Source organism: Cajanus cajan, chromosome 10 (genome assembly GCF_000230855.2).
Source record: "Cajanus cajan strain Asha chromosome 10, NIPB_CcT2T_4, whole genome shotgun sequence".
Taxonomy (NCBI): Eukaryota; Viridiplantae; Streptophyta; class Magnoliopsida; order Fabales; family Fabaceae; genus Cajanus; species Cajanus cajan.
The window spans coordinates 50,042,982-50,054,555 of record NC_138526.1 but is presented as its reverse complement, the minus strand read 5'-3'; the positions used below and the strand labels follow the sequence as shown (position 1 = coordinate 50,054,555).

The window sequence follows — 11,574 nt, the reverse complement described above, 5'->3', positions numbered from 1 at the left end:
GGAAATAGTGCACACCATATTTTTGGATTGATGAAGAAGGTTGAAATGAAGTTAAATAAGACTAGATAATATTAATTGTTATCATTTGAATTGTTTAAAATATGATTGAATGGTGAAATTTGATAACATAACAGTTTATTTCTACTTATTCCATATTGTATTTACTTATTATTAAATATGTTTATCTTTAATTTATTGAATGAAAGATGAGATAATACTGTAAAAGAAATACGTATGTGTCATCAAAGGAGAAGTTTGGAATATTTGTTGCTTTGTGTTGGATGACTCTGTTTTCAGTGTGGCAAATACACGGAGACACGTATACTCACTGCTGAATGAAACGATTCATACCTTGTATAAGGGGAAAATAATCATCATAAATGATTACATATGCATCATTGCTGACTAAGTATCCCTGATTAATTAAGAAATTAGTAATAGTGATAATATTCAACATTGTGTTTTCTTAAGAATATGCGAAGATTCAAGTCTTTTTGAGAATTTTTTTTATAAGATAATATTTTTTATTTTTAGTAAAAAAATTATTTAAAACACTTATAATTTATATTTAAATATAATAAAATATTATATAATTTTTAATTTATTTAAAAAATTTATAAATTTGATCTATATATTAAAAAATTTTAATTTTATAATTGAATTGTTGAAATTTAATATATACTATGAATTATTAAGTAAAATAATTTTATCAAAAATTATTTTTAAAGTAATTTAATCTCTCCTCATATAATAATTTAAAGATTCAAATTTAATTTCTTTGTCAATATATAACAGGATATCTTTCTATTCACTAAATAACTGTTTAATGAGCTATATATTTTTCCATCTCATTTTCTCGGTTGGAAAATTATGTCTTTATATTAACAGGAGTTGAATTTAATAGAAGAGAAGAGACAAGTTATCATACCAAATTAAGATTTGACTTTTCACTAAAAAAGAAAATCATATTTTGGGTCAAATAGTATCTCAAATAAATTTATTTTCCATACTTTGGATTGAATATTGTCAAAGTTCTTATATTTTTTTTATTTTAATAAATTTGATATTTCAACTTTAATAAACTTCCTCTTCAAATCGTTAGCGAGAGACTAAAATCCATATTTATTGAAGTTGAAGTGCCAAATTATCAAAATGAAAAGAAAAAGACACCTTGCATGTGCGATTAAAGATAAAAAAAACAAAAAAAAAACATTTATCATAAAAAGAAAATATATCACCATCACATCAAAAGAGAATAATTACAATGGTATACACTATACACTTAAATAAAAAAAAATATGGTACAAGTTGTTTAAACACGTGAGTTGTTTAAATTTTTTAGTGCCAATTTTCACAAAAAAAAAAAACCTTTTTCAGAATTTTGATAAATTTTTTATTGAATTATTTAGAAAAGAAAAGAAAATATTTTTTTCTTAAACTAATTAGTTTATATATAAACTAATTTATAATTTTTTTTATATAATTATCAAAATTTTATTTTTAATTCATGTATAAATTAGTTTTATATCAAAGATAAATTTACTTTAGTTTTTGTCTCTCAAATTTAAAATTAATTTTTTTAATTATATAATTTTAAAAAATATTATTTTAATTTTTAAATTCAAATTTTGTAAAAAAAAATTAGTATTTTTATTAATAAAAATATCATATTAAATATAGTTAAAATTGTATTATTATTTGAATATGATATATTGAGATATATTATTAGTAATACGAAGAATTAAAATAAAACTTTTAAAATTATAATTTAAAATTTAAAAATTAAAAAAAAAATTATCTTAAAATTATAAATTAGGGTTAGTACAATCTTTCTAATTTTTTCTATCTTTAAAAAAAAAAAAATATATATATATATATATATATATATATATATTTAAATGAATAATGAAAACCTCAAGCGTGTGGTTCAGCGGTAGGGGTTAATCTACGCTTAAGCAAGGTCAATGGTTCGAATCTTGCCTTGTGTATGCAGTCGCGTTAAATCTTGGGGTCAAGATCAAGGTTCGAATCCTAACTAGGAGATTAGTCTTCTAAGAAGAAAGAGGGAATAGAATATTTATGAATGGAGGCTCCACCAACACCATCCTATTCCTATTCTCCATTCCCATTCTCACTCCACCCTCACTCGCAAATGCACCATCCCATTCCCATTCTCATTTTTCTCTTCTTAGCGTTCCTCTCTCTTCTCTTTCTCTCCAAACGGAAACACCTGCCCCGACCCCAGCAGAGACCCAAGAAGAAGAGGAACAAGGGTAAGAACAAGACAACCGCTTCCGCAACCCAACCCCAAGAGGGAACCAATTCGGGCCTCCCACTTGAATCCGCCAACTCCTTTCCCTTTACGTCTTCCAGTAGCGTTATGCAGAGAAAGATCAAGCAACAGTATGATGAACTCGTCAAGTGTAACCACTTGAGGAAATTGACACTGCCGCAGGTTTTTCTTTAAATTTTAATTTTTGTTGGTTCCTCTGTGATACATGTTTTTTTTTTCTTTCATTAATTTATCACCCTTTTGTTTTATTACACAGAAAATAAAAATATGGTTTTTACTTTTTAAATAAAGGGAAATAGCAGTTGCTGATAGGTAGGATAGCATTAGCCTCCAGGTACTTTATCATTGAAGTTGGGACTTATGTGGACAATTCCTTTCATGTTTCAAATAATAAGAATTGATTCTCTGTGGAGTTTGCAAGTTAGACTGGATTGGATTTTGTGGAAAAAAATGTGCCACATATTTGTTGTTTTGGAGGAAAAATATGTACTTGCGTTCACGTTGGGCTGGGTGAAAAGTAAAAACTTGTCTTGTAGTCTATAAAAAATGGAAATGGGGGGGGGGGTTTCATTTAACGTCTCAGATTGTTATTATTTATGTTTCAGTGATCTGGTTATTTTCTATAGATTGATGAAATCGTGCAATGAATATGTTTATGTAATTCAAGAAGATATGGGGCCAAGGCAGTGGCAACCTAAAAATTTTGAATGTATCTGGGTGGTTTGGGATGGATGAGCGGTTTAGGGAAAAAAACATGGAATTTTGTTAGGATGCAAGTTTACTATAAACGTAGTGCAATTAACAGAGAACATCTATTCATTGCAAATGATTGGTAATATTGTTTATCTCTACAACATGACTTGCTAAATGATTTTGTACATGTACCAAGGGTGCTCTTAACTCCTATGTTGAAAGCAAAGTGCTCTTTCTTTGGTAGTTTTCATTTTATATTTTCACATTCAGATGTTGTTTTTGTTTTAACGATGATGGATGGTATTCTCCTTTTCATGATACTTGCATGTTTCAATGTTCAGCGGCATTCTCATTCAAAATGAGATGTCGGTGTGAAAGTTATTTTAATATGAACATCTTCAAAATTTAATTCTCTTATCCTTTGTAATGCAGGTTGTGCAATTTGCTAATAGTTTGGTTGATGCTAGGAATGAGCTACAGCACAAGTACGTACAAATTTATTCTACAGCACTTCAGAATTTTACTTTCCTTCTTTTTTGGTTTCCACTCCCCACACTGCAGGGGGTATTTATGGAAACTTATTTGAGGTGACATTGGAGATTTCTGTCTATCTTTTACAACTATGTTAGCGTGTTGGGATGGATTGCACGTGATTAGTTAGGAGCAGTTAGAGCAATCGGTTAATTGGAAGGGATTAATTAGATAAATAAATAGGAGGATGTAAGGGAAGATAGATCATTCTGAATTGTTTGCATTTGGGAGTTGAGCAAATGCTCAGCTGTGAAAAGGGAAAACCCTTGGAGGGGAAATCATTTACCTTGTTTTGCTCATTTTCTATCAAGAAATAAAACCTTGGTTTTCTTTTCACTATTTACTATTCCAGATTCCTAACACCAAAATTTTCATATTCTGTGTTATTCTAATTCTTTTACACCCTCTTATTGTAACAGAGCTGATGTGATTCAACGTAAGTTTGTTATAACGAAGGCTTTACTATGCAAGGCAGACAGATCTTCTTTTGATCGCCTTCATCAACAGGTTGGTTTGATAGTAAGATGTTACGAGGAAACCTTTATCTCACCAAGGTAAGCTTGCAGATGATCTAATTTTTTTAATATTTCAGATATACAAGCTAGAATTAGAGCAAAAACGTTTAGAAGAGGATGCTTTTGTTTATAACTCACTTCAACAACAGCTTAAACTCTCACCAGCATACCAGAAGGTATCCATTTAATTTATGAGGTGTTAAGTTACACAGTAAACACTATGTTCACAAGTTTCGTGGATTTCTTGTAGCTTGCTTTTGATCTGTGCTAATTATTTTTTAATATTTAGGGTTTAACATTGTATTAACTAACATTTTTTATGATGTGCTAATTATTTAAACCTCTCTACAAAGATGCTTGAACTTGGAGCTTGCATGGAGAAGGAAAAATCAAGTGGACTAGGCGAGAACAGAGATGATGATTTTGCTGACATTTCTTTTGAAGAATTGTTAGCACAGGAGAAGAAAGATTCATTTTGGTTAGTATCATTTTTTCTTGAGTTTGCAAGTTTATGGGAGCCTCTTGTCCCTGCTTTTTAAAAATATCCCGGAGCTTCAAGTTGCCAATAACCACATTTTGTGTTTGCCCAGGCAAAAAAATGGAAAATCAAGATTATGCTCAAGCTGATAAGCCTACTAGCATGGCTAACTGTAACCTCCTGAGCTAGTTTAGTATGTACATCCAATACCTGTAGTAGTGTATCTATGGTCACAGGAATGTTCTTTTTGGTTCTTTGCCTGTGCCATTTTTGGCTAATGGAATATAGATGACACAACTTGAGTTCCCTTTAGGAATTTATAAGTGGAAGCCAGTTAAATTGAAATTAACGCGACTTACAATACCATTACTATTATTTCCTGTCTTAGGCCAAGGCATAAGAAACAGGGGATGGCTGAGACTAGCATTGTTACCAATTGTGTTCTGTTAAAACAAAGATGGTTTTGGGTTATCCATGATAAGATAAACAGCCCAAAAGACTGACGGTGCTGATGTTATATACGTAACATTGTTCCCCTTGAATCAAAACATTCTGCAAAAAAAAGGCTCTTGAACAACTTCTTCGAAGGTGCAATATAGCCACTAGCCCGCAAATATCATGACAAAAGTGTCATTTCTGAAAGTTAAATACTAATCAGCACGAATCATTTTTCGTGAAAGTGCAAGAATTTTGTTGAAGTATCAAATCCTGTATTACAGTTTTTAATTTTTTAATCTAGTTTATTTTTAAAAGATATTGGTTCACGTTCTCAATTCATTTTTTTTTCCTTTAGTAACAAAATAGTACTCTTCCAAAAATATGCACATCGGTACAAGCATAAACATTTTAAATTGGAACATGGTTTGGTATAAACAGAATTGTAATAAATAGATTGATGAAACTTTTGCGTCCTGATTTAGCGCGTATTTTACCTCATTTTTTAAACTTCTATTTAATTACAACACTTTAGACTCAGCTACTACAACGTTTTTTTAGCTAAACTACACGAACTAAAAATAACTAACAAAATCTAAGCCCAGCTCCAAGTTAAACGCAATCTAGGCCTTAACTTGGCCAAGCCAAAGTTCACCTTTCTTCCGCATACCTTTACAAATAAGGCCACCTATAAATTTTACAGTAACTGCTATTGTTATTAATTCAAGCACACGTGGGACAGTTATCAGATAACATTATCTATTTGATTAAGAACTTCATTAACTTTTGGCTGGAGAAAACTTTAGTTTACCAAAAAAATATTAATTCAAAGAATAAATTTAAGTTGTTTTTCAATCAAAATAAGAACTTCATTTTGAAAATTCAAGCGATGAAAGTTAAAGTTAATATTAAAGGTCAATACTAATTACTGAACTAAAATACCAATTTTGATTGAAGAACATGAAAAGCAAGAACTGAATTTATCCTTCTATTTAAGTATCTTCTTTTAACAGTAACATTCTACTCGATCCTGGCATTAGTAAATGTTGCAGTTTTTACGAAATGTCATGAGTTGCATTCAAAAATATGAGAATGGTACTTTTCCAGCTCATCGAGCACCTCCTCCTCTGGTCGATATATTAGATCCATCATCCGCCATATCTGCGTCATAAAAAAAATTAGGAAAAGGAAAAAGCTTTAGTTATATAACACAGGAATGACCAAAACCTTCGATGTATATCCGAAAATATTTTTATCTCCCTAGAATTTTTCAATTTTCCACTCACATGATGAAATCAAGAAATTCATGAGAAAAAAGTCAGAAACCCATTACTTTATGCAATAAGTCAAACAAAGGAGTATAAGGTTTGGCAAAATTCAACCCCACATGTGCCAAAATCTTTTATGATGTGTGGACGAGAAATCTTTTTAACTAAAAGATAGAATAAACTTATGTTTACCTGTAGGGTGCCACCTCCACCACTACTTTCACAATCATCGGAGACACTAACAATTGTCCATGGATCAGATGCATTCCAGTGGATGTCAACAACCTTGTCCCTGAATGCACAAGTACGCATCGCATCGAAACATTATTAAAAAGGTTCATCAGCTATACATGGTTGACACAGATTGGTACGTGATAAGGACCGAGTATTTACGCCATCACCCATGAAATATTTACATCACTACAATATGATGCAATTGAACAGTGCAGTTGTAATAAAAACTCCAACCACTTTTCCAATGAACTGATAAAGAAATGAAAGAACACAACCATTTGATTCCATACCTGTGCCCAGCATGTCGAAAGAATAAACCAGGGGATGTTGAATCGGCAGAATCTGCTGTTGTTTTACCAACCTAAAAGTAACAATCATTTAGCTTTACACCACAAATTTAGATAACAATAACAAACAAATATAGAAAATAAAACAAAAAATTCTAACATCATACTCAGCGAGATAAATCATATATAATAAGCAAGAGTGCCAGAATAAACTTTTTTTTCCTGCCAACAGGGTTCTGTGTCTATTGACTTTACCCAGCAGTGACAATATAGAAAACTATATTATCATGATAGGATTAGACCTTGCAGTAAATAACAAGCAAGAAGAAAGATTCTTCCAAATATTTTTGATATGCGGCATTCGGAACTCTTATTTTTCCTGGAAGGGATCAAACAATTCATTGATAAGCAAAAAAAAAAAAAAGGCTTGTGGATTCATTTTTCAGTAGCTCTAACACTCGAATAAATTAAAATTTCAAAGTCCATAAGATCTACATTTGATAAAATATTATATACAATTCACATTTCATAAAAAGAAAGGTGGCATTGGACAAAAAGGACTGCTGCATGTTTTGGGGTTCAAACCTTGTCATGATCCCAGATGTTTACAATGCCATCTTCAGCAGCACTTCCAAACACAGACGACTTATCAGGATTCCACTAAAACAGATCAAATTTGTAGGATAATAAGCACTAAATTAAAATGCCATAATACGTTAAAACTGAAATTAAAAGAAACGAGGTGGGATCTCCCACCCACCTGTACACAGAGGACTGGTGCATCATGACCTTCAAATTTATAAACAGGTGATCCAACTTCGCCACTTTTAAGATTCCGACGATCAAACATGTGAATTGTATTATCAGCAGAACTGAATCCAACCAAAAAAAAAATTAGAATGAGGATTCAGAAGGCTGATAAACTGTGTCAAGCTAAATAAAAGCACCATCTTCAAACATCAAAGTCAAACCCATAAAAGAACAAAAAAAGATAGCCTCAAATAAAGAAAAATCATAGTTCACATTCAATCGATACCCAGTCAGGATAAAATTTATATCATGAGGACTCCAATCAACACAATGAAGATCCCCGCGATGCGCCTTGTCAACCTGCTTGAAAGACAACCATGAATGTAAGAGCATATTTAGATCTAAATTACAAATGTTTCATAATAGTAATTGAAAGAAAAAAGCAAATATCAAACACAAACGACAACATTTATGTACATAAGAAAAAAAAAGAGATTTGCGAGAAACTAAATTTTCAAATATGCCAAAAATGATACCAAAACCTCAATTAAAGATATAAGCTGTACTCAAGTCATTTTCCTCTAAAGAAATATTCATAATAGCAACAATTTATGTGCAATACCACTAAGGATTAGGTTCACTATTCACAAGCCACCACACACTTTATGCACAGGATTCAAATTCCACAAGTGATGGGATGTTTGTGATGATGCCAAACTTATAACATTTATCTTATTTCCTTGAAATAATTTCAGCCATTAATATTTGGTGTTTTGAAACATGAAGAAAGCAGCAATAATATAGATGAACTCAAGAATTTAAACCTTAACAACTGGAGCAGATCCAACTCGTGCATCCCAGAGTATGAGGCGAGAATCATCACCTACGCTACAGAACTCTTGTGCACTTCAATTCAAAGTGACAAAAAGAAAGTGCAGAAAGTATATCAGAAAACCATAAAACAGAAAAAATGATATGGAAATCAGCAAGTGAATCCATCAATATTTGACAGATATCCAAAACAGTTTGAAATTGAGATTTTATAGTTCAATTTTTTTGTGTGTTTACCACTCAAGTCTCCCCATAAAATAAAGTAAATTTGATAAACATAATAAATTCTATCATTACTAAATAAAATATCAAAATCAAAAATTAAAATGACCAAAAATTTTATTCTAACAACAATAAATAACATGAAAATGAATGGACTACAAATATATACCACATGATAGGACATTTTACCAGACTCAATTCATAAATAATCTCAATTTTGGTTGACATAAATTGACGCAAGTACCAAAGTACAAATAGAGCAAGAAACAGCTACCTTGATGGGCAAAATTGCACATCCTCAACAGTGTCTGTGTGTCCCTCGTAAATGCCTCTTGGTCCAATAGAAGAGTTTTCTTTACCTTTCTCATTATTGCCCCCAATTATAGAGCCCTGTTTATCATCGGAATCTGCTTCTACTGCTAAAGTTGAAATATGATCATGAACACTCCATAAAACCACACACTTGTCCTTCCCTGCCATAATGAATTCAAACAAAGTCAACACAGTCCAATGTAGAGAGTATAAACAATAAATCATCCAGAAAGAGTACAGACATTACCATATTTTTTTTCATGGAAGTAATTAAGAGATAAAGTTTAATATTGTAGGAGCAACATTAACACAGCACTTTTAATTTGCCACAGAATTGGATAACCAATATGTATGTGTTGTTGATGAAATCAATCTTAAAAAACTACTATATTTGTGTTGCTTGACATTATAAGCTACAAACCTGAAGATAACTTTCCATTTCAGATCCCAAAAAACAAATGCTTGAGCAAGAAATTCAAACCAATTAAAAAATAAACTCGACATTATTTAGATGAGAAGGGAATAAAAAGACTCGAACCTCCAGAAAGAACAAAGGGCTCAGTGGGACACATAGCCAGAGCATATTCAGCATCATCCTTATGGCCCTTTAATACCTAAAAATAGGAAAGGCTCCAATTTCAACCGTCTGACTTATGAATAAAGAAAGGGGCGGAAGACCCCCTTTTTTTTTTTTTAAAGAAAAAGGTTGCATGAAAACAAAACCAGGTCTGGACGGGAAGTGGCTGCCCCCAGAACGGCATGACGATTTGGTTGAGTTTCAACATCCCAAATTAGTACCTGTTTTACAAAAAAAAAAATTATAATTCGTTCATCAAACTTTGATTAGTTTAATAACAGGAAGTTTGAGGACAAAAGTAAAAGGTAGAAAAAAGAAAAAACAATCCTTGACGTAACGATATTCTAATATGACAGTGAAAATGAAGCATAAAAGTCACAACTTGCCTCAGGACTATCCGTGTGAGTGGCTACTATGCTATTATTTTGTGGAAATTCCCTGATTCTATTCACCTGAAAAAATAAGTAACCCAAAGATTGTAAAGTGAGGGTTTTGCGAGCCTCTAATAAAAAAGAAAGAAAAAAAAAAAAAAACCTCGCCAGGGTGTAGAATAGTTTTGTGCTTCTTAACAAAGGGAGAGCGCGCTTCCTCGTTAAACTAGAAGAAGATGAAGAGAAAAAGAGTTAAGCGAAGAAAAGGAAAAGAGCGGAAGTAATAAAAATTGATGTAAATAAGAATGGGAGACCTGAGAGATGTGTTCGGCAGCAGCAACCCTGGGCTTAACAACCTCACAATTGGCAATAACGAGAGTGTTGGGAACACTGCCGTCAGTCTGTTCGGAGAGATAGAGACGGTGGCGGTTCTTGTAAGTGGCTTCCTCCAGTAGAGGGCCCCATCTGCGAAGGAAGGATTAATAATGAATTGGGAAATGGAAAACCCTAAGCGAAAGAGAGAGAGAGAGAGAGAGAGAGAGAGAACCTGCAAGAGAGAGAAGGCCAAACGAGGTTGTGGTTGGCGAGCCAATCGTAGAGAACGGGAACGAGGGACTTCCACTGAGTGTACCTCTCTTCCACCGAACAACAACCCTTTGCTTTCTCCTTCATCTCCCTTTCCATCAATGATGACTCTCCATTCATTTTACTTTACTTTACACACTAACCCCTTCCCCTTCCCCTTCCCGCCTTCTTTTCTCTTTAAACATTTTTTTCTATTTTTTATTACATATAGGATGCCAAATTTAAACTAAACTCAATCCATCCATTTTAAAATGGATCAGTTAATCCATCCATTTTTATAAAAACTGGACCGGTTTAATTTTTTTAAATTATAAATTAATTTTTTAAATTAAATTGGTTGGGTGTGGTGCGATTACCTATTTTTTATTCATATATGGATCGATTTTTAAAAAATTAAACCGGATCAAACTAATTCACTTTGTAAAAATGAATCGGATAATTAAACCAGTTTTATAAAGTGGATTGAATGGGATTATTTTTTAAAAATGGATCAAATTTTTCGATATGAATTAGATCGATTATGGATCAATTCGGATTAATTTAGATTTTTTACATACTACTAAAATTTACAGAATATTATTTAAGAAGCTTCATAGATGTTATTTCAAATTAAAAAAAAAAGTTTATAAAATTAACTTATAAAAATTATTTTATTTTTCTTTTTATATTTTACTTTCTTCTAGGTGTTTATGAATAAATTTATTTAAACAAACATTTTGTATCTAGGAAGTGAGTATAACTAACATGCTGGTATGGATACAATTTCTAAACTTAAGATTGGAATATCGTAAAAGTGTTTTGTTTGCTCTCTACAATAATAAAGTAAATTAAGACATATCTTTTATACCAAAAATTTAAGATATATCTCTAATATATAACTATTATTGATATATTTATAATATCTTATGAGAATAACTTAAGTTATTTTTTTAATGATAAAATAAACTTGTTTATATAACGCCCGATTCTAACGCCCAATTTATATAATAATAATTATATATTTTTTTATATAATATTTTCACAATTATATCGTTAACAATATTTTTTTTTTCATAATAAAGATAAAGGTAAAGAACAATCATATTTTGTGAATTTAATACATGATATATCGTTCTAAAATATTTACAATAATGTATTATTTTACACAATATATTTTTCTTTCACTTTTATTACAATATTTACATTGATAGTG

General features: G+C 31.2%; 2 protein-coding genes across 3 annotated transcripts; one reads left to right on the top strand and one right to left on the bottom strand.

Annotated features, from left to right (window-relative positions):
• The first annotated feature begins 2,068 nt into the window (after positions 1-2,068).
• Positions 2,069-4,885, top strand: LOC109806441 (CA-responsive protein). The gene is made up of 6 exons (XM_020368849.3): positions 2,069-2,455; positions 3,419-3,471; positions 3,937-4,024; positions 4,110-4,208; positions 4,386-4,510; positions 4,623-4,885. Exons 1-6 carry the CDS (start codon positions 2,084-2,086, stop codon positions 4,657-4,659), a joined length of 774 nt encoding a protein of 257 aa, XP_020224438.1. The 5' UTR covers positions 2,069-2,083; the 3' UTR covers positions 4,660-4,885.
• Positions 4,886-5,874: 989 nt separating this feature from the next.
• On the bottom strand, positions 5,875-10,536 carry LOC109805914 (WD-40 repeat-containing protein MSI4). Of its 2 annotated transcripts, XM_020368201.3 has the most exons (14): positions 10,345-10,534; positions 10,112-10,262; positions 9,961-10,023; positions 9,813-9,878; positions 9,573-9,647; positions 9,388-9,463; positions 8,812-9,010; positions 8,309-8,390; positions 7,771-7,844; positions 7,495-7,606; positions 7,320-7,394; positions 6,738-6,808; positions 6,406-6,505; positions 5,875-6,106 (listed from the first exon to the last, which is right to left on the bottom strand). In XM_020368201.3, the coding sequence occupies exons 1-14, from the start codon at positions 10,500-10,502 to the stop codon at positions 6,011-6,013; spliced, it is 1,398 nt and encodes a 465-aa protein (XP_020223790.1). In that variant the 5' UTR covers positions 10,503-10,534; the 3' UTR covers positions 5,875-6,010. The 2 variants fall into 2 exon arrangements, 1 of the variants encoding a protein (XP_020223790.1); XR_014430107.1 differs by lacking the exons at positions 5,875-6,106; positions 6,406-6,505 and adding an exon at positions 7,037-7,113 and having other exon boundaries at positions 10,345-10,536.
• Between the last annotated feature and the right edge of the window lie 1,038 nt (positions 10,537-11,574).